The sequence below is a fragment of the Lygodium microphyllum genome, chromosome 15 (genome assembly GCF_053477565.2).
Source record: "Lygodium microphyllum isolate KBCC chromosome 15, Lygodium_microphyllum_v1.1.10, whole genome shotgun sequence".
Lineage (NCBI taxonomy): Eukaryota > Viridiplantae > Streptophyta > Polypodiopsida > Schizaeales > Lygodiaceae > Lygodium > Lygodium microphyllum.
Window position 1 is genome coordinate 108,527,739 of NC_141149.1, and position 23,561 is coordinate 108,551,299.

At 41.9% G+C, this 23,561-nt stretch overlaps 1 protein-coding gene across 1 annotated transcript; it reads right to left on the reverse strand.

The window, feature by feature from the left end:
* Positions 1 to 930: 930 nt before the first annotated feature.
* On the reverse strand, positions 931 to 22,511 carry LOC148024891 (uncharacterized). The gene is made up of 6 exons (XM_087694560.1): positions 22,111 to 22,511; positions 21,915 to 22,026; positions 2,767 to 2,897; positions 2,567 to 2,638; positions 1,418 to 1,561; positions 931 to 1,290 (listed from the first exon to the last, which is right to left on the reverse strand). The coding sequence occupies exons 1-6, from the start codon at positions 22,336 to 22,338 to the stop codon at positions 1,165 to 1,167; spliced, it is 813 nt and encodes a 270-aa protein (XP_087550686.1). The 5' UTR covers positions 22,339 to 22,511; the 3' UTR covers positions 931 to 1,164.
* Positions 22,512 to 23,561: the final 1,050 nt, after the last annotated feature.

Below are 23,561 nucleotides of genomic sequence, written 5' to 3' on the forward strand. Positions count from 1 at the left end.
TAAGCAGCCTCTTAAAGGTGAGCATAAACACGATAATGCCTTACACCACTGCCCCAAGGACATTGAAGGTGCCAATACGGGAGAGGGAAACCAATCACAAAGCTGAGCACAACAGATGTGAAAGTCCAATTGCAGCAGTCTCAGCATACTCCATCACTCAAACCAAATATAATTGTTCACTACAGAGGACCACACAAGGCTGATGACTTGGGAGTAAGTGAGATGGTAAACAGGCCCTGCTGAAGTGGGAAAGGTGGTGGAACAGGAAAGCACAGGGGAGGATGCACTAAAGAGGTGAAGGCACAGCAGCAGGCATACACCACTTTAGTGTGGGTAAGAAGATAGGAAGGATGGAGGCACGTGGGACAAGGAATGGGGCAGACAAACCTTGGAAGATGCTTAAAGAATCACCGCATATGACCCAATGAAGTGACTTTTGACTCGGTGTTTGACAATCTAACTGTGGTTATGTTAATTAACATGACATTTGTTAGTAACTAGGTTCATGTCTATTCTATTTTACATATGTTGTTTATGCCTATTAAAGAACTTTCAAAGTAGTTGCAACGACCCCAAATGCTGTGCTGATTGGACTTCAACCATTATTACTATGATATGTTCGGCTCCATGTGCTCACATAGTTATCTTTTTATTTTCATATGAAATGATCTTCAACAGTCCTTATCAATCAAAAAATATGTTGAATCAACGAGTGCAGTGCATGTGTTAAAAATCCTATGGCCCTTCAAAGAAATGCAGAAGCTTTACGGGCACGCAATAACAATCCAATATTGAAAATAACCTTCAGCACCAGTTTTGATCCTCTGTTGTTATATCAGTTTCTAGGAGTATGTGATACACAAAAATACTGCAATGACACAACAGTCCCCACTCCTGTTCAATTCCATGCACACATTAATGAGACAGCAGTTAAAGACTCTCCAAAACATATTCACGTAGGTCAGGATATGATACAGTAGTATCAGCAAGCTCTGGTATTTTGCAGAGTCCCCTCCAAATACCAGACTAGCAAAATGCATCGATATAATTCCATCTCCATGAGAGCAGTAAGAATCCTTCGATTCCAGCACGTACAGCAACTATGGTTCTAAGACCATGGAGATACACTTTGCATGAGATGCAAATAGCTTTCAAGCTGCTTTTTCATTCTGCAGGCTTTTCTTCTTCTGTGGGCTTCCGAATATATTCTGGTTTCAGCTCATACTTTCCTTGATTGGGACCCCTCTTATTGTAAACACAAAGGTCACTCATGACCTCTTTCATAAACGCCTGCAAAGAGCATAGAGCAAGATAAAATAGGCACAAACAAGTTGAATACATCTGTCAACATCAGCCTTTATTTTAACCAAGTAACAGCTTCATAAGTGAGACTAGTGGCTTAGAGTCGGGATCGCACCTCAGGTTGCTCTGTTTCAGCAACAAGCTGCTTCAATGTCCAGTATGGTTGCCGCTCAAACAGGTCAAAGACCTTATCTTCCAGTTGACCACGCTCAATCCTTATCCTCTTTGTCTCTGGAGCCTTTGCAACTGTAGCCTTTCTCTTCATTCAAGTATAAAGATGCAGCTGTAAGTTTAAGGGTCTTACAAACAAGATACCTAGCACAGAAAAAACAAAATCCGTTCAAAAGGCTTTAAGCACATGAAACTTCCACATCCTTTGTGCAGGAAGCACATAAAGAAATGAAAAGTGAAAAGCCAATAAATGCAGAGGATTGATGCCTGTTATTAAGTTACATTATTAGGTAATACCTACTCTCTAACATAGACTGTAAGACAAATTAAAGATTTCCATGCCAGAAACCTTGCGCAACAGAAATCGTCAAGGAATATCACATCCCCGGAGATTGATTACAGAATGCCAGGGATCGGATCTGATTTAGAATTGGTGAGTGAAAAACTTCAGCTGGAAAAGGGTTAAATTCATAGTTAGATTTAAAACAGGGGCATACACAACTACTGATGTGAGTGCAGTACACAAAACCAAGGTTTCTTGTTCAGGAAGCAGTGAAAATTTGTTGAAGTAGGCCGGACCAGATGTGCTGTCAAATGCAGTGATGGTCAACCATGTAGCTGAGATGTGGGAAACAAGAATCCATTCCGTCAGGCAATACATGCGTCAGAAAGGACTGGTACAAGATGAGTTAAATGGAGCCAAGTTCACAGATCTGACAAAGTATCACATGTTTATAAACTTGTAGTACCATTGCATTAAATGCGAAGTATCCACCATGTGTGAGTAACAAAACCTTTACTATTGTTTGCTCCATCACCATGTACAAAACTAGAACTAAAGGTGCCCATGTCTTTCCTTGAGGCATATAAAATCTTTTAGAAGATTAAATCTTATGTGCAGCTTATGATGGATCATCTATTAGAGCTTTTAAAAATAGTTATTTTACTACTCAAGTGCTAACTGTAAGAAATTCTGAAGAATGTAGGCATGCATTACAAGTAGCTTGATTCACCTTTGCAACACTATAAAAAGATTCTGTTTAGCACTCTCTTTATTTGGTCATTTTGGATCAGACTCAAAAATCTGCCTTACCTTCATAGCATAAGTTGGTCCAACTATCATAGGTGATGGTCTTATAAACCCTCCATGATCATTTTCAAGTACCTGAGAATTAACCATATCACACCCCAAACCCCAAGGAAAAAGGTTAAACAAGCAAATAAATGAGAACTTGCTAACAAAAGGGCAAGTTAGGGTTTGTTAACAGAGGCATGAGAAAGTATGACATCAACCTGAGTGGTTCTCGTTTTTAATTTGGACTTGTCCAACCTCTCCCTGCAAAGTTTTCTATACTCAGCACTCACATAATTATTTGGCTTCATGTCAAATTTGTATCCCACTTTTCCTTCAATTGAGACTTTACCTGAAAAGAAAATATTTTAAACATAAATATTTGCAAAATTTGAAGCATGGAGCTGCAATTGGAATATGACTGTTCCACAAATTCATCTACTAAAGACCACAAATAGAACTAAGAATAAGCATGTTAAGAACTTCCTAGTACCATTTATATAAGCACAGAATATGACTGTTCCACAAATCCATCTACTAAAGACTGCAAATAGAACCAAGAATAAGCATGTTAAGAACTTCCTAGCACCATCTACTAAGAAGAAGCATGTTAAGAACTTCCTAGTACCATTTATATAAGCAAAGAATAGCAAAACAATTCACATAACAAAATGGGATGGTCTCTTTGGAATCAGACCATATCTCACGGTCTTACTAGCAACTTTTGCATGTGATGCACATCCCTAATGAAATTTCATTTTCCATCTGCTGCTCCTCCCCTCCTATCATGTGCACCCACTAGAAATTGGGCTAGATGCCACCAAACAGATAGTCGGTCCCTTGTTACCCACTCAGAGTTCTTCAATGACTAGGAGTTGCACTCTAATTTGAGTGAGATCTAAAGCCCAGAATTTTTAACAGACATACCTTAGTTTAGAGGCGCATTCAAAATGGTGCAAAAGCCGAGAATCATCCAAACAAGCAAGCCTATAGCATCCTTGGACATCCAAATGGGCACTAGTAGCAATGGTCACAAAGTGACTCGGTAAAAATGCACTAAGGGCTACTTTAGGGTTAGGGCAGCCGAGTCCTATTTATGGGACTCAAGGCCCTATTGTGCACATTCATTGTGTGGTCACCACTCTTGGACTCTTGGCATGTCGCCCAACACATCTATACCATAGTAGCAATGGAACAAGAATGGGAACAAGGACACGAGGTCCCCAAGGAACGAGAACGAAGCCCCCTAGGGAACGGGAACGTAAGGGGAACGACCTCTGCTATATATATGATTTATGTATTTTAAAATATACATTTATATATTTCATAAAAGCTATTTGAAAAATGCATGTATAATATGCAAAACAGGAAAGTCTTTTTCATAGACGAAAGGCTGATTACTTTGAAATGGCACATAATACCCAAAATACATGATAATCTAAGATCATACTACATGATAATCTAAGATCAAGTAACAACCACAATGGATAGAATATGGAAGCTTGGAATTTGAAAGTCTCTTGAAGTGACCATTGGATCATATATGGTTGCCACAAGCAGCAAGACTATCCAAAAGACTATCATCCACATTGTCTAAGAAAGCCATATCATCATCAAAATCAGCATTTGCAAGTTCCAAAGCATCCTAATAATTAGCCATATTTGTGGGCATAGGTGTCTCTCCATCCTCATCATCTAAGGACTCTTCTTCATCAAGAGCTATAAACTTTTCTGTCTGGAGGAAAGACACATTTGTAAGCAAGCACAAGTTTGCACTCACAAATATCAAGTCATTCACTTGTTTTGTCCCAAATCTATTTCTCTTTTTAGATGCAACATGCCCAAATACACTCCATAGTTACTCAATGGGAGAGGAGCTTGCACCTTGAGACAAAATCCACACTGCTAATGTTTGAATCTCAGGTGTACGTGCCCCATAATCTTCCCACCATAAGGCAGCCCCAATCTTAAATTTGTGCATCAACAAGCCCAAACCTTCCCAACTTGTTTCTATAAAAAGTAAGTTGTCTTTCACCAATCTTCTCTTAGTGTCAATGGGAACCAACCTAGAGACCACTACATCCCAACACTGCATTACCTCATCCTCCTCTTGATCACATCCTTGGAACTCCATATCCATTACATATGTTGTTGCATGCATAGGTGAGTGATAAGCATTCCATCTTGCCTCACATAAATCTTGGATTTCTTTATACTTTGCATCATCCAAACCAAGCTGTCTTAACTTCTCAATCATGCCATCTGCCCCCGCATAAACCTTTCCAACACACAATTCTCATCCATCTACAATTCGCATCAAGCGCATGATTGGCTTCATGACAATATTGATGCTCTTCAATTCATTTCAAAATGTACAATCTTGTATGATGTTCTACACTGCTATACTAGCCCTTGATCTAGAAACGGCTCATCCCATCCACTCATTACTTACTATCAATTGCTTTAGGGGTAAGCTTACCTTCTCAAGTCTCTTCATCATGAGAAAGTTATAGCCAAAGCGTGTCTCAAAGTACTTTAAGAGGTCTTTTTTGGGTGATCTCTTGCGAAACTCACTAAGAATGAACTAATGGCTTTGGATGAAATTGACTATATCCTTGCCCTTTTGGATAAAGGGATCAATCCACGACAAGCTGCCAATGTCTTTCAGCAAATTGCTCAAACAATGAGCAAAGCATGGGCTGATTGTGGTATGAGGGTATCTCTCCTCAAGTCTCATACACGATGCCCTGTTTGTTGCCTCACCATCAACAATAAACTGGATTACATTTTCAGCCCCAACCTTTTCAACACCTTCAGCCCATTCCTTCACAAGCTGATTTGCACTTTTTCCTGTGCTTGGGGCATCTTGTGAGGAAATGAATTGCATCTTTCCTTGGGAATAAGTAACCATTCCATGGATGGACCGTTTTCGAGTATCACTCCATCCATCAACTATCAAAGAGACACCATTCTTCACTCCACTTTCTTGCACAATTGCCAAAGCACATTCAATTGTATCCTTTTCCTTTTGCAACAAAGTGGCACGAAGTGTCTTATATGGTGGAGGCTTATAGGTTGGACCATACTTTACAATCTCCTAGGCCATCTCAAGGAAATAGGGAGATCTTATAACATTGAATGCAACATGATCATGGTAGAAAACCTTGCCACAACTACATCCACCTTCTCTTTTTTACAAGAATCCCAAGCTATTCCCAAGGTTTATTGCTTGCTATATTTTCCATGATGTGACTGTAAAAATGCAAAAGCTCCAAGTCTCCCATGCATGGCTCCATTGCCCATGACTATATCATCAACTTGTCCACTAAAAAAAGAAGCATCAATTGCTCGCTTTTTCCTTGCACATGCTTTGTCTTCTTCACTTAGGTACTTTGCCAAGAGCTGCCTTCGCATTTCAAGTGTAGTGTTCAGACAAAAATTTATTTGCGCTCCAATGTCAACATGGCACAAGTAAGGCTTCACACAATTGGATCCTCCTATTTTCAATTGCTCACACCTTTTGCATTCCCATTTCTTTGCCCTCCCTTCGTTGCATAATGGTCCACTTTCTCAACCTCATCCCACCACTAAGATCATTTTGTACCCGAACTCTTTGATCCTAAGGAAGCCATGACTTCTACAAATTCAAGAATCAAAAGCATTAGTTGACCCTCCATGAGACTGAGAGAGAGAGAGAGAAAGAGAGAGAGAGAGTGTGTGTGTGTGCATCTGCGAGGCACAATTGGAGCTCCACCATGAGCTTGTCTATCTTTTTCTCCTCGAAAAGGGGGTGGGAAGGGCCCTTCCTCTTCTTGACCAGAGAATCTAAATCAAAGTCAGAGGAGAATGAGGATGAGGATGGCTCGTCAAAGGCATTTGTATCCTACTTCTACTTATTCTCCCTCTTCCACAAAGATGCTAACTCCTGACAATCCTTTTGTAGGTGACCTTCTTTCCACAGTGACAGCATTGTGCCTTCAACATCTTCTTGATATTTCTCCTCTCTGAAGTTGCAAATGCCTCATCATGACCACCATGTGGAGATGAAAGTCTCCCCCATAATCTCAAGGATGTCTCATGCTCAAGCAACATCAAGGACGTACGAGTGAAACTCAATAGTTGTGAAGATGTCTCGACCCTCAAAGCATTGGCTACTTCATCAAACTCCAAAGAGAGCTTGTAGAACAGTCCCTAAGAGTTGAGCCTCTACAAGAGCAGACTACATATATCGAAGCTGATCCTAGATCTCTATTATACAAAGAAAAAAAGACCGAATAGTCTCCTTTGGCTCAAAATCCACCTAATGGAGTTGACCATACAAGGTCACTACATGCATGGTTGATATAGCCTCATATAATGTCTCAAGCTTCTCCCACACCTTTGAAAATGTCCTACGAGAGGTGACCACTAGTAGAACCTCTTTAGAAATGCATCGAAGAAGAGCAAAGTATGCACGAGCATCATCTATATCCCATGTAAGCACAACTTTCACATAGTTGGGATTTGGGAAGAGGAGTTGGAGTGTGAGGCTGCACAATAGCCTCTAAAACTACATACCATAATCATTTCTACACAAACTTTCATAACAGCACTCCATGTAAGCTAGTCAAAGCCATAAAGTTTATCATCAATAAAGTAGTAGGGAGGGGTCATTTAGAGAGGATAGAACAAGAAGATAAAGCAAAGAAGAGAATTAAAGATAGAGTATAGATAGAACATAGCACAAACTGCACTCATCACAAGTTCACATGCAGTGTAAATATAGTTGATCACAAAAACAACTGCTGAAATAGGAAAAACCTGATCAAACATAGCAAACAAAGAATCAATAGAAATAAAATAGCCAAGAATTGCTGCCAAAAGCCTGAAAATGTTGTCACCCAATTGGAAGGAGCATTAAATGCACAAAATGCAGCAGCTGTACAGCAAAACGCAGACTGGTTAAGATTTAAATGCAAGAAACCAGTAATAAAATAATGCAAAAATGAAAACGCAAGCACGTAAGCACAAAAGCAAGCAGCTAAGCACAAAATGCAGGCAGTTGAAGCTGGAAACAAGCCAGTTTGCACCAAAATCAGGTCACCTAGACAATAACAGTCAAGGAAGATCAGAATCAGCAGTTGGCACACTAGCAACAGCAAAAACAGCACTCCCAGACCTGGCACGGACATTTGATACCATGTCAAAAGTGGGTGCAACAATGGAAGTGTAGAAGACTGATGTAATAGATTGCACAACAGAAGAGAAGAGAAAGAGAGACTGCAAGAAAAGAGAGAAATTTAAAAAACGCAAGTAACACTGCACAGAGAGAACTCAAAAGTATGCTCACAAAATAGAATCCATATACCAAGATAGGAGACAGTCATGTACAACAACAAGTCACCTGCTGTGTGGGGCCTAGGCACTAGCACCAACTTCCTCCCTCCAACAAGACTTGCTCTAGAAGACTGCAAGTGAATGAATAACTGAGGAGGAGGGAGCCACAGCACAAAAAACCAAAAATATGCCAATATCAAGATCAGGTCAATCAACAAATAAAAAAATTATAATAATAAATGCTGGTCGCCATTAAATAATGGCAACAAACTTTTAAAAAAAGGCACCAAAAAAAAAAAAGAAAATAATCTCTAGTTCCCAACCCACTAAACCCTACCCACTCACTCATGAGCTGACTAATCTACTAATAGGTGCCCGAGTGCATCACACTTCTAGTGCAAACCAAAGTTACTTTTAGCTATGCACAGCACTTCCCCAAGTCAAGACTCAATGTTCAAACCATAGTTTTTATCAAACGCATCTGATTCAGTTTGCAGACATCTGAAAAACATATGATATCGGAGGGAGGAACGGAGGGTGACGATTTCAGCCAAAAGGCTGTCGCCTAGCAAGGAGCACAAAAAAAAATGGGATTTCAGCCAGAAAGGTGTCGCTTCACTGTCACCTACCTTCTCTCTGCCCCAGATCGTGAAGAAACAGCTTCTTGGACTGCGCATGTGATCTACTCAGCCTTTAGCCTTGACAGGGCTGTTTCAAAGTTAAACACTGAACAGTACGCTTTTTCTTCCTGTTTTGTGCCTCTCTCTCACTTTCACATGTGCTGCTGCTTTTGTCTATCTGAAATTTCAGATTGAATCTCTCTCGGCATCTCTCTCTCCCTCTGTGACAGGGCAGGAGCTCTCCGATGTGACGGGGATGCTGTGGCGTGACGGGAGCTCTCTAACGCCTTGACGAATGACGGACTCTCTCTCTCTCTCTCTCTCTCTCTCTCTCTCTCTCTCTCTCTCTCTCTCTCTCTCTCTCTGTGTGACGTGACAGGAGCTCTCTGACATGACGGGGATGCTGTGACGTGGCGGGAGCTCTCAGACGCCTGACGGAGGACGCCTCTCTGACGCCTGATGGATGACGGACTCCCTCTCTCTGACGAATGATGCTCGACGCCTGACAAATGATGCCTGACGGAGGACGCCTCTCTGACACCTGACGGATGACACTTGACACTTGTACTAACTATTGACAGACGTGTCGTGAGGACCTGATGCGATGTACCTAGCGTGATGTCGGACCTATCGTGAGGCAGACACCTCTCTGGCATGAGGCAGACTTGTCATGCGCAAGAATGTACATGGCGTGAGGTAGACCTATCGTTAGCAATATAGTGTTGCAAAGATGTACTGAATGCATTGACGCAGGCGTACTGTATGCAATAATGTACTGACAGCAAGGTACTGACACAGACCCAAATGCCAATGTACTGAGGTTGCAAACGTAATCAGATTGATATAACATGAATGTACTCAGAATGACATGAATGCAGACCTAGGTGAATGTACTGATGCACTGGCTTGTGGACCAAGCAATAATGCATTGACTTTGATTTTGATCATGTCCTAGAGTATGCAGTAATACACTGACTAGGACTACAATCTGTATTTCTACAGTGACTCTAAATAGTGTGAAAGCATTTGGGCTCGTAAAAGATTACTGGGCTTACAAAAATTTAGTAAGGGTTTAGGGAAACCCTGGAAATTTGCAGGAATCACAGAAATTGCTTTGATTTGACAATACAAAGTACAAGTTGAGTGGCTTTGCACAAAATGTGTGAGAGATGGATAATGTAGACAAATGCAAGCATCAAACCGTGGAAAATGAATATCTGGGAGACGAATCTGATCAAGAACTAACACAACCGTCCATGGAAGTAATGTTCAACACCCCTTCTAAGAACACACGATACAAGACGTATGGCCGTAGGGTCCGTGATTGGACAGTCTCCCCAGCATTTGATAGGCATGGAAAGACCTCACGCACTATGAATGAAAAGAAATACAAAGAAATTCATCTCATGATTCGCTCTGAACTACGAACTATGAGACAAGAATTGGAGAAAGAAATACGAGAGCAGATCAAAGCCGAACTGATTGTAAATCAGAGGGCAGAAATGCAAGACATGCACATAAAGATTAAGAATGACTTACAGGCACAAATGCTGTCCGAGATGCACAAGCTGAAAACTGAAATGCTGAATGTTGTAGATGCCTACAAATCTAAAATCTTAGAACTGAGGGAAGAACCGAATACATTTAAGAAAAAAGGAATGAACGAGCAAGAAGAATTACAAAAAGAGAAAGAAACTTTGAAGGCATGTGAAAGGCAGGTTCATTCATGGGCAAAAGTGGCAAAGACAACACAGAAGCAGATAGAAGAAGCCAGCCCATGGATTGAGGTAGTAAAAAAGAATAAGGGAACATCACTGAACAAAACCGAAGTAATGTATGCTACCTTGGAAGAAGAGGCTAGGAGACGAGCTAGGGTTTTACATGTACGGGTAGTAGGATGGGAGGAGAAGAGCAGCCCACAGGAAGATGCTAAGACACTTGCTGACAAAATTGGGGCTTCTGACGTACCTATCGTCAATGATTGGAGAGTGGGAAAAGAGGACTCTAAGTCCAAGGCTCTAATTCTTCGCTTTGGAGATACAGAGAAAAAAAAGGCCTTCCTCTCCAAGAGGAGAGCCCTCAAGGGTGAGAAGATTTATTTGGATGAGGACCTTACCCCAACACAAATAGCGCAAGGTATTGGAGGCTCACAAAGAGGGAAAGTGGGCTGTTTATAGGGATGGACGAGTCATCATCACTGACAAAAGGACTTCATGACGGTATGAGGCCTATGAGACACTTCAGATGTCAATATGGAATTGTAATGGAGCCCTATGCTTGGATGCTGGTTACTTTGAAGATAGCTTCCGAAACATAGACATAGCAATGTACACAAAAACACACCAATGTAAAAGGCAGCCGACTACCAGACGTGCGGGGATACAAGCGGGAAAGTGCATTTTATCTAGCAGCTAGAAAACCAAGAAGCACTAGGGGTTCTGGAGGTGTGGCCATACTATACTGGGATGATCTCAAAGAGATAGTGCAAGTAATGAAAAGAGATGATGATGCACGATATTTATGGATTAGGATACATGTAGGAAGACCACGGGATATATTCATCGCAATATGCTACTTTCCTCTTGCAAATTCTTCCTATGCCACACGAGATGGATCACCCTTTGATGTACTTTATGAGGATATCATGAGAAATGCTAGCATTGGGGACATATTATTAGTAGGAGATTTCAATGCACGCACCAAAGATAGATAGAGTGACTTTTATATGCATGATAATGCAATGTTCAAAGAGATCGACATAGATGAAATAGGCCTACGCAGGAGAGTCCAAGATAAAGAAGTGAGTACCTACGGAACACACCTATTGACTTTGGGAAGTGCACATAGACTAGCCATCTTTAATGGTCTGCCACAATGGCCATGATCTGACAATTTGACATGTTGAGTAACAAAGGAGGGGCAAGTACTGTGGACTACTTGATAGGCTCACCAACATTGATACCAGACATCCAAAACTTTAAGATATCTAAGAGACCAATTGGCATAGCAGCAGATCATGCTGTTTTGACACTCATGATCTCTTGTGTACATATGAAACATGAAACACCATGCCTCCCTAAACATCCCAAGTACTACTTTACAAAAGACACCTCACACATCTATAGTGGTTCTCTGCAGACCAGTTTACATACATTGGACTTGAGTAGATCGTTGGAAGAATGTACAAGGGATTTAGCAGAGGCCATACGTGGATCACCCATGTATGCATTCCCACACACCTTGCCCCAATGTAGACCCACACGATCTACTGCTCCCCAAAATAGCCGGTATGATGATGAGTGTAGAGCCACACGAGCTCAACTACAGAGGGAAGTGGAGCTAGGCACTCAGACACATCGCCAAGCAAAGGCATTCTTCAAACGCCTTGTACGGAAGAAGAAACGAGACTTACTTGGCGAAAGTAGAAGCAGAGATATATCAGCTATTTTTGGGGCGGGATAGCAAAAGCGCATGGAAGATGTTCCATGAAAGACAGCCCCCCATACAGATTACATCACCAGATGAGTGGCTTGACTATGGGAGACAACTATATAACCTGCCATGACAGCCACCTATGCAGCCCCCACAAGCTTCTAGGCCAACACAATGGTCATTCTTCACATGGAAAATGGTTAGGGATACAATTTATAGATTACAAAATGGGAGGACACAGGATGAAGATGGACTAGCAACAAAACATTTCTCACATGCTTGTGACATATTAGCACCCATATTAGCACATATGTTCAATAGAGCAGTATGTGAACGTTTCCCTATGAGTTGGTCAGACAATACTATAATCCCGCTATTTAAAAATGGTGATCCCCTAATTCCTAGCAACTACAGTACTATTATGATCGGTCATACTTTGGCCAAGATATATGGATCTATATTGGAGCATGAACTCAGTGAGTGGGCTGAAATGTATGGCAAGAGAGCACAAGGACAGGCAGGTTTCAGACGAGGATATACCACGCTGGACCATATTCTCACACTTAGAGCCATTATTGAGGAGGGTCAAGAGGATTTATTGTTGCTTAGTAGACTTTCGCAAAGCTTTTGATACAGTGCCTCGCACACGCACCATGGAGAGATTGCAAGACATTGGAGTACCAAAGGGTATACGATGGGGTGTCTATGCATTATATGAGGCAATGACATATCATGTACGAGCACCTGGGGGGCTATCAGAGAGGATTGACAGTACCATAGGAGTGAAACAAGGATGTCCACTTTCACCCACATTGTTTGATCTATACATAGATGAAGTGTTTGATTACAAAGACCGAGGAGGAGGAGCTAGAGCCAACCTGGCAGGGGTGCTGATACCAATATTACTTTTATGCAGATGATATTGTTCTCATTTCAGATTCAACGGAGGGATTGCAATGCCATCTAGATGCTTTGCACATCTTTTGTAGAGATAAAGACATCACAGTGAACCTTGGGAAGACCAAAACCATGGTTTTCAATACTTCAGCAGCATAGGTGACTAGATCTATGTACCAGTTCACATCTGGGGGAGACATACTGGAGCATGTGAGGGAATATGTCTATTTGGGAGTCACCTTCTCTGGCCCACGTTTTTCGTTGAGAAGGGCATCAGAGGCACGTCTGGCACATGGATATGCAGCACTAGGGGCACTCGAGAGTCAATGTGCTCACATACAGTTCTAGGAGCCCCGCACCAAACTCTGGTTGTTTGACACCCTAGTCACACCTACATTACTATATGGAGCAGAGGTATGGAGTTATAGCTTGTACCACAGGCATCTTAGCCCACTCACTGATCAGATTGGAATAGAGAGGGATTATTATGATGGTTGGGATAGCATGGAAAGGCCATTGATCATGATGATAGCACGCATGATTAGAAAGTAAGCCCTCCACACCACATCCCATTGTCAGAGCAGAGCTAGGGGCAACACCTATAGTTACGGAGGCACTCTTTAGGTCAGTGACCTTTTGGCACAGACTATGGGAACTTCCACGCCATAGATACTCTAGATTGGCACTAACCTCATCTAGATAACTAGCAGCTGGTGACGAGAAGAACTGTTGGTTTTCACAGATGACTATTTGGATGAGCCTACATGGTTTAGATATTGACTGTCTTCCACCTTTGGATTATAGCCTTGATTGCCCTACACTTTCTCTCAGCCGATCAAAGTTGAACCAGGTGATCAGAGCTGATATCTTGAGGATTGAGACAGCAAGGACATGGATCCATCCACCACTCCCTCTAGGATCAAGGATGGAGTTCTACAGGAGCCATTTCTTGTGTCTCTCTGATGATGGTTTCACTATTCGGCCAGCATATATGGACACTCATCTCTCCCATAGCGTACGGGTTGCTATCGGACGCATTCACACCTCCTCACATAGCCTTCAGATGGAGACAGGCAAATGGACAAATACCCTAGCAGAGGATAGGACTTGCCAGCTCTATGGTTGAGAGCCTGAGACAGAGGAGCACTACATATGCAGATGCACAATATACTATGACATACGAGGACGGTACCACTGCCTCTTCCGTGATGGATTTGGAACCCTTCGTCGCGTCGTGGAGTACGAGGACCAGAGATGCCCAAGTCTTTTCCTCCTGGAGCTCGAGAGGCGCCGAACTGCACTACTACGAGATAGGAAGCCAGCTCACCCAGAGGGACACACGCAGAGAGCAGTGACAAACTTCTTCTACAGATCCGACCCTACTGACACTACCAACCTAGCAGAGATAGAGCCACCCCGCCAGACACCTTATAGGCCACACCGTGGTGTCACATTGGATAAAGCCACTTCCCTTCGTCGAGCATGACAACCACGTCCGAGGAGGCCACACCAGAGTCGGATTGGAGCCATTATCACGAGACACCGTAGACTCACCACCACGAATATCAATGAAGCAGCTAGGGACCGCATCATAGCTGAGATCATGTGCAAATCTTGAGATCACCTATAGCCCATAGTCCCCACCACACTTTTGTACATGGTTCTATCAGATCCGGTTCTCCTTTCCTTTCCTTTTCTTTTCTATTGATGGAATAACACTACACATGGTTCAACCCTAGTATAGTGCCATCATATAGTTATTTTCAGTATTGTTTCATAGGCCACCCACTTATTTGTAATGTTATCTTTACCTTACTGATAAGATGACACTAGACATGGATGTACTCTGGATTTTGTCTCATAGGCCACATTGACCTTATGTAGACGTTAATATTTCTTTCTTTCTTTCTTTCTTTCTTTCTCTCTCTCTCCTAAGACTTGAGTCCCAATTACTGCAGCCTGCAAATTTCTTGAGTAAAAGTCTGAAATTTCAGTCATCAAAAACTAGTAAACTCTCAAATTATTCAGAAATACTCTTTTGCCCTTTAGCATTGATCTTTCAACCTCTAAAATGTCTTGTTTAAAGTCTGAAATATCCGAAATTTTCAAAAATTTCAGACATTAACAGGCTGAGACAGCCGTTGAATGCTTTTGCCCTTTAATATTGGATTGAGAATCTTTGAAATTTCTTGTTAGAAGTCCAAAATATCTGAAATTTTAGACATTAACAAGCTGAGATAGCCATTGAACTCATTTGCCGTTTGGTATTGGCTTAAAAATCTCTGAAATTTCAGATTTTACAACTGAAATTGACATTTCAGCAAGATTTATTAGTTATTATGTCGTCATCTAATGAAGCTTCATCCCCATTCTTATGCATCAGGCTGACACAAATGGGAGAAAGAAAAAAAAAAGTGGGAATTTGTAACAACTATCAAGCAATGTGGAAGGGGACAATTTACTTGCAAATGCCCCTAATGTTTCAGCTGCAGGTGCAAGTAGTTCCGTTTCTTATAGTGTTCAGCCATCAAGCTCCGAGAAGTAAAAAGTGGGCAAATCGCAGGGAGCCTTGGAGAAGTCTTGGAATATGCAAGCAAGGCACAATGCTGATGTTGCCCTTCGCAAGTTTTTTTATGCTAAAGACATTCCTCATTAGAAAGTGAGGAGTCCATATTTTTTAGACAGTGTGAAAGCAATAAGGGAAGTTGGACCAAGCTACAAGCCCCCCTCTCACCACATGCTTCGCACAAGGCAACTTAATGATGAAGTCAAATGCATTGATAAGAGTGTTGCTTGACATTCGAAATAAGTGAAAGAAATATGGATCCAGTGTTTTATGCGATGGATGGTCCGACACTCGTCATAGACCCATTATTAATGTCATGGTATCTTCCATACATGGTTCTATGTTCATGAAGGCAATAGACACAAGTGGACAATATAAGTCAGAGAGTACATCTATGAGATTTTAAAAGATGTAATCTTGGATGTTGGGCCAAAAAATGTAATGCAAGTGTGTATAGGGCTTGTGCATGAGTTGACAGATCGTATGATTGAGAAGATACAGCGCATTGAGGATGTGGATGCTGGTAAATTGCAGCAAGTTAAGGATCTTTGTGTCGATAGATGGGATATGTTGCACTCACCTTTACATGCAACTGCTTATGTTTTGCATCCAATATGGAGATCAAAGAATCCAAGTGGTGATAATAAAGTGCATGAAGGTTGGATGAATGTGATTGAGAGGTACTCTACTGGGAATAAAGGCCCTCGTGCCTTTAAATGTGCTCGGGTGTAAACACACCCTTAGCACTTGTACTTACACATATATATCTATCTAAAAAACGTGCTCTCTCTCTACTATTGCTCTCTCTCACACACTCTGTCTCTCCACAACTAAGGAACGCCTGTTGTCTCAATCTTCATGCCTTCCAATCACTACAAACCGGTATCAGAGCATTGGTAACTGTGTTCGCATTTCTCAAGAGGTGCAAATCAAGTCTGCACAAGAGAAGAAGCTTGCTTCTGCACAGCAGTCGACAGTTGAGGTGACATGTGTACAAGCACCAGGTCCAAGACTGGGTAAGTCGTGACAGACGACAGGTCCAAGACGGGCAGTGCGTGACAGACGATACTTTGCGATAAGACTCAGGCGAGCGGACAGTCGACAGGCGAGCGGACAGTCGACAAGCATGCTACAGTCAACTACCACGTAACGGGCGACAGGGACAATAGTCAGCACGTGACGGGGGAAACAGTCGGCACGTGATAGTCTAGCGCGTGACAGGTCAGCAATCGGCAGGACACGTCCAGCACATGGTGGCACAGTTGAACGGGGTCAACGGACCCCATCACATCTTTCAAAAAAAAAAAAAATCTTTTCTTCAAAATCTCCTTTGAATTTGCCTCCTCTCCTCCGAGTGTTCGCATGCGCAAGCACACTGTGCAAATCTGTGCAAGTTTAGGCCCAGAAATTTGGGGCTTTTCCCAAATTTGGGGATCTCAACATAATTGGACAATCCAACTCAAAAATTGCAAAGTCGGTGCAATTTTCCCAGGGAATTTGGGGCTTTTCACATTTTAGTAAAATTCTTTCAATTTCACTAAAATTAGTACACGCTAGACTTGGAAAATTTGGGGATTTGTCCAGATTTGGTATGAGCGAGATGCAACGGTGACATCTGTCTCAGAAATTGCAGAAATTTGAGACATTTTGTCCTTGACATTTGGGGCTTTTAATGTACATGCACAAATTGGGCTGAAATTTACCCAATTTCTCGACATTGATGCACATTGGACCCCGTGCAATTTGGGGCTTTTGCAGTTTGGGCAAAATCTGTGTAGCATTTGGTCATTTTATGTACATACAAGTTGAATTCCACGCAATTTGGACATCAACACTTGGTAAAATTTGGGGGTTTTGCTTAAATTGCTCTATTTTGGCAAAATTGGTCTGTTCTATGCATGACAGAGAAAATGCAAATGTGTGGTTGATGCTTTGAGCACAAAAATTTTGGGGCTTTTGACCGTTCATGTCAAATTTTATGCCTGTGCATACATGTACAACAGAAATTGCAGCTAAAATTTGGGATTTCTCATGTAATGTGATGCATATGCCCTTGGAACAGTTGTAATCAGTTGTGGAATGCTGTAGCACATGGTTTAGTGCCTCTGAAAATTTACTTACAGAACTGAAATCTGTGCTTCTACGTGGCCATTTATTGCTGGTTGGTACTTGTTTGTACCTTGGCCACTTGGGTAACAATTTTGGGCCTGCATTTGCTGTTTTTTGGTCACATTTGGGCTGAGAATCATGGCTGGCAGCAATGACACCAGTAATCTGATGCACATAAAGAAGCTTGAAGGAGCACATAACTCTGCAGTTTGGCAAAAACAATGCTACAATATCATGTTGCAAAAGAAGCAGGCAAAGCCAATCAAAACCAAAGGGACAAAGCCGGTGGACATGGAACAGGAAGATTGGGATGAATTAAATGAGCTTGCACGCTCAACCATCGAGCTATCGATTTCTAATGCCTTGATGTTTAACATTGAAGGTTTGGATTCTACATATGCTATATGGACTCGACTGGAAGAACTGTATGCACAAAAGAGTGCTGCAAGCAAAGTTTATTGGCTGAAAAAGCTTATGGATTTGCGTATGAAAGAGGGTACAGCAATGTCTACTCACTTGAGTGAGTTTCACTCCATTTTCAGCCAGCTAGTTGCCTTGAAGTTTTTGATTGATGAAGAATTTAAGGCTATGTTCTTGCTTTGCATTCTACCAGAGAGTTGGGATACATTCGGGACTGCTATGAGCAATTCTAATGTGATTCTTTTGTATGTTGATGTAAAGAGTGCTCTACTCATGGAAGAAATGAATCGACAGAATAATGCATCCAATAAGTCTTACAATGCTTTGCATACTGGGGGCAAATCACAGCAGAAAGGCAAATATGATAGCAAGGGACGCAGTAAATCACGTGGCAAAGATGTTGAATGCCATCATTGTGGCAAGAAGGGTCGCTTTAAACATGACTGCTACAAATGGAAGAAAGAAAAAGGAAAGGGCAAGAAGACAGATGATAGCAAGGAAGAGAAAAACGACAGTTAGCCTAAGAAGAGCAGTGTAAAAATTGAAGAGGTAAATGTAGTCACTCATGACACTGATAGTGGGAGTGACATACTCTTTGTCTCTTCACACTTTGGTGCACATGCTTTACTTGCAGATACAGATGATGACATACATACCTGGATTCTCGATTCAGGTGCTTCCTTTCATGTCACCCCTCATCGAGAGTGGTTCTTTGCCTATACAGGGGGTCAACATGGTGTTGTCCATCTTGGGGACAACTATGCATGTAACATTGCAGGTATTAACAGTGTACAATTGCAGTTTCAGCATGGCTGTATCTTTACACATGGAAGGTATGGGTTTACCCTATTCGTAGCAAGGATGAAGTGACAAGTTTAAAATTTTCTTGCCATTAGCTGAAAATCATACAGATAAGACAATTAAGTATCTTCGCTCTGACAATGATAGGGAATATGTGTCCAAGGTCTTTCGAGCATTTTGTGACAGCAAAGGGATAAAGAGGGAGCTCACTGCCCCTCATAATCCACCCCAAAATGGAGTTGCAAAGCGTATGAATCGGACCATACAGGATAAGGTCCGTACAATGCTATCTCATGCTGCATTACCCCATGGTTTTTGGACAGAGGCTGTCTTTTGGGGGGGGGGGGGGGGGGGGGTTTCCCCAAGAAGCGTAGTCGAGCATGCCACCTTCATATGCTCACCTGAAAGTGTTTGGTTGCAAGAATTTTGTGCACATTCGTAAAGAAAAACGCAACAAACTTGAGCCAAAGTCCTGTAAATGCATTTTCCTAGGATATGGTAACGAGGGTGAAATGGGGTATAGATTATGGAATCCCGAGAAAAGAAAAGTAGTACGAAGCAATGATGTTATCTTCCGGGAAGATCACATGCATAAACAGCCCAAAAAGACTAAGGAGGCCCATAGGGTTGTATTCCGAGAAGAAATACCTTTTTGGACAGCAAAATGTACCCGTTGTACAATAGCAAATACCTACTGTAAATGCAGAAAATAATGTTGAAAATGATCAGACAACTATTGCCCATGATAATGAGCCACTACATGTGTAAAAACAACCAAGACAGCAAGTTATTAATGCTGATTTGCAAGCTGAAATGCTAGGACAACATGTTGAAAATGAAAATTTGCAAAAACAGCCAGCAAACAATGATCATTGGGTTGGGAGATCGTCTAGGGCTACTAGACAACCTGACAGATTTGTTCCTGGTGCAAACAATGTGGCCGATTATGTCATGTTGATAGACTATGGTGAACTGTCTTGCTTCAAGGAAGCCATGGACAGACATGACAGCAAGAAATGGTATAAAGCCATGTTGTCAAAAATGAAATCTCTTGAGAAAAATGGCACTTAGGACTTAGTGCAGTTGCCTAAAGGGCAGAAAACACTTCCATGCGAATGGGTTTACAAGATGGTCACTTCTGGTTCCTCACCAAAGTACAAAGCAAGATTGGTTGCAAAGGGATACAAGCAGAAGCAAGGAATTGACTTTGATGAGATTTTCTCTCCTGTAGTCAAGATGACTACATTGAGAACCATTTTGGGCTTGGTTGCAATTGAAGATATGAAACTCATACAGATGGATATAAAGACTGCATTTTTACATGGTGATCTGCATAAAGACATATATATGCATCAGCCTAAAGGGTTTGTGGAAAAAGGGAAAGAAAAGATGGTATGTAAACTCAAAAGGAGTTTGTATGGGCTGAAACAAGCACCTAGAGAATGGTATTGTAAGTTTGATACATTTATGCCGTCTCAAGGTTTCCATAGAAGTTAAGTGGATCACTGCTTGTACACCAAGAAGGTAACAAATGGCAGCCTGATTATCTTGGTCTTGTATGTAGATGACATGCTGATTGCTAGCAGGGATACTCATGCCTTGAACTCACTAAAGCAAAGTCTTCATGGCAGCTTTGACATGAAGGATTTCCTTACACATATATATCTATCTAAAAACCTAAAGATACACACTCATCATTGTACCTACAAGCGTGTTCACTCTCTACTATTACTCTCTCTCATACTCTTTGTCTCTCCGCCTAAGAAATACCTGTTGTCTCAATCTTTGTGCCTCCCGATCACTATATACTCTTCGTGATGTAGCAAATCAAGGTGTTTTATGTTATAAATTGGATATATATAAGTCAAAGGTAGGTGGATATGCACGGCCTCTTGCAAAGGATGTGGCAAGGATGCACCAAGGGGTAAAGTGGTGGGAAACACCTCATTTGTAGCAAATGGTGATTAAGGTACTGATTCATCTCCTTCAGAAAGGAATTGGAGTACCTTCTCTTTGATACACATACAAAGTGAAGAAACAAGTTACTTCCAAAGCATACGGAGAAACTTGTTTAAATCCACACAAACCTTCACCTTGTCTCTAAGCTCAAAGAAAGAGGATGGGAAAAAAATGAGGTTACTTTGGAAATGCTTAATAAGGAAAAGGATACTAATAGGATTCTTGCAATTCAAGAATTGCAAGAAGAAGAGTTGGATAATACCAATGTTACAACAAGCAATGCTTCCCTTGTTGATCAAGGAGAGGATGATCATGATAATGATGATGAGGAAAATGAGGAGGAGAAAAATGATAAGGATGAGGATATTGATGAGGAGGAGGATGAGGAGGGTGCATCTTACCCATGATCATCATGTGTAATCTTTTTACCATATAGTTTGCTTCAGCCTGCTACTATATTTTAAAATCTAAACTACTATTATGCCATGATGTGCTTCAATTGTGTCTTGGCTCAAATGACTTGAAATCAAATTTGAAATCTTTTTGGCTCATCAATGTTGTGAACTTGTAAGTTGTGCCTTCAATCTTGATTATTCCTTGGCTTATTGGGAGACTACAATGTCTATTTTGGAGAATCTAGAGTTATGGAAACAATGAAATTTTAGTTTTCTGCTATGTGCAAGAATAATCCTCAATCCAAATGAATAACCAAGCTTGATCACACAAATATCCTTCTCCTTAGACTTTAGTGACTACCAAAAGATGACCAACCTAGTATTTGAGTGAGGAAGAGCAAGAAACTACATGAAAACATTGTGTGTAAAACATTAGTATTGAAGCAAGTGATGCATCCAGTACAGTTATAGACTTAGACCTGCAACCTTGCAATTATGAGCCCAATGTTTACGTGTAGGACATCACCCATGGGACTTGATGAGTAACTTCGTGGACTTCACATAGAGGAAAAGTACGAAGACATCACTAGCTATCCTAGCACAGCGTTTGCCTAGCTAAATATCCAATGTCATGTGACACACTTGTGCTTAAGGCCTATTATCAAGTTTTGTAACCATCATCACTAACTCTAGCCCTGCTCAGCTTCAGAATAAAGAAAACACTCTACCGTGACATCATATAGAATAGCATACTTCAATGGCTATGAAACTCCAACTCCAAATTACAAAGTCAATGATCCTAATTAATACCTGAAACGCAACCAATCATCAAGAATCGTGCATTGTCAACTAACCTTGAGGCGTCTCACCAAACGCATACATAGGAACGACGTCCTTGGTGGAATTAAGATCGTAGCTTTTGGGGACGCCAGCGGGAACGTCTGTGTTGGAGAGCTCCAAGCTGAACTGGCGAGAAAGACAGAAGGTAAAAACCCTAGGAAATGCCTATTGTGTTATTACTTCAATAAGATACAAAGAAGAAGGCCTCACCTGAGTAGCGGAATCCTGGTCTGGTTTCGTGGGATCGAGAGACATGACGAGCTTGGCGAGGCAGCCGGAAGGGTCAGTGTGCTGCTGCCATGCCGAGGAGACCCGGGGAGGCACTTTGAGGAGCCAGACCGCGCGGTCGGCTCGAGCAGAGTCGAGCAGTGCGCCTGGGGGAATGGTCGCTGCTGCGGTTGCTGGCTTCTCGTCCCCTCCTTCTGCGGCTCCCGCCATGGCTGAACACCTTCGCAAATCGGGGGCGTCCGGCTCTTACGACGAGTCTGTTGTGGAGATACGCACGTTCGAGGTTCGACAATTGTGTTAAGCCTGAACGACAACTGTCTGGCAGGGCCGGTTGTGTGAGTTAAAGACACTGCCCCAGGCGCCTATGACCTCAAGTGCGAGTCGGTTTACGCCGCCACCAGTGAGTGAGGCTGGTTACACACCAAGTAATGGACGGCCAACCCCCGCCCAGAGTGTGGGCATGCACTTTTTGAAATTGGGCACGAACATGGGCGTCATATTTTTACACACCAAAGGGACACAGTTTGTAAAAAAATAAAAAAGAATAAACTTATAAATCTTTTGATTGGTTGTAAATGCAAAAAGTACACCCTTGTTCGCCACTTTACAAAGTGGGCAGGGGAGACTCCCCGTCCAAAAGTGGGCAGGGAGTTCACCTATTTAGCAGGTAAACAACAGGTCATGTCCTCTCCAGTGTGTAAAGGATTGCGGACGTCAACCTTTAAATAAGTGTTTTGATTGGTCAAATCTTACAAAGTGGACGTCCCTTTTTTGGTGTGTAACCGGCTTGTGTGTGTGTGTGTGTGTGTGTGTGTGTGTGTGTGTGCGCGCGCGCGCGCGCACGTGCATGTGCGTGTGCATATGCATGCGTGCATGCACATGAGTTCGAATCTTAAGAACCCAACAATTGTGTTTACCTCACCTATCTGTCTTGGCACCTATCACATCAAAACACTTACCTTAAGGGTTAGGTTTTGTGCTTGCAAACGTTATTCACGGGAGAAAGAATCACAATATAGCATCTTGGATCTAGTCTTCTTGTGGGAGGAAGATTCACAATATAATAGCTTGGATCTAGTCTTCTCCATGGATCTAGATATGATCACATAGAGTGATTTTTTTGCTAGTCAATATCGATTTTGACAGGGCATATTTTAGGACTAATTGGTCTTTTATTATGGCCACCTTGGAAGCCTTGAACTCTGATATTGTTTTCTTGGTATGGTTTGGGACTCTTCTCACCAATGGCACTACTTGTGTAAGTATCAATGAGCTGGTCTCACCACCGTTTATCATGAGGAGATCTATTTGACAAGGGTGCTCCCTTAGCCCACTCCAATTCACCATGATCAATGACCCACTTCTAAGCAAAATTAAAATGGAAATTCAAGATCAATCGATCATATGACTAAAACTTCCTAATTATGTGTGTG

Coding starts and splice junctions, on each gene's coding strand:
- LOC148024891 (XM_087694560.1), bottom strand. CDS start 22,338: ATGGCGGGAGCCGCAGAAGGAGGGGACGAGAAGCCAGCAACCGCAGCA. Junction 1,562..2,566: donor GACCAACTTATGCTATGAAG/GTAAGGCAGATT, acceptor ACTTGAATGAAG/AGAAAGGCTACAGTTGCAAA. Junction 1,291..1,417: donor CTGAAACAGAGCAACCTGAG/GTGCGATCCCGA, acceptor TGCTCTTTGCAG/GCGTTTATGAAAGAGGTCAT.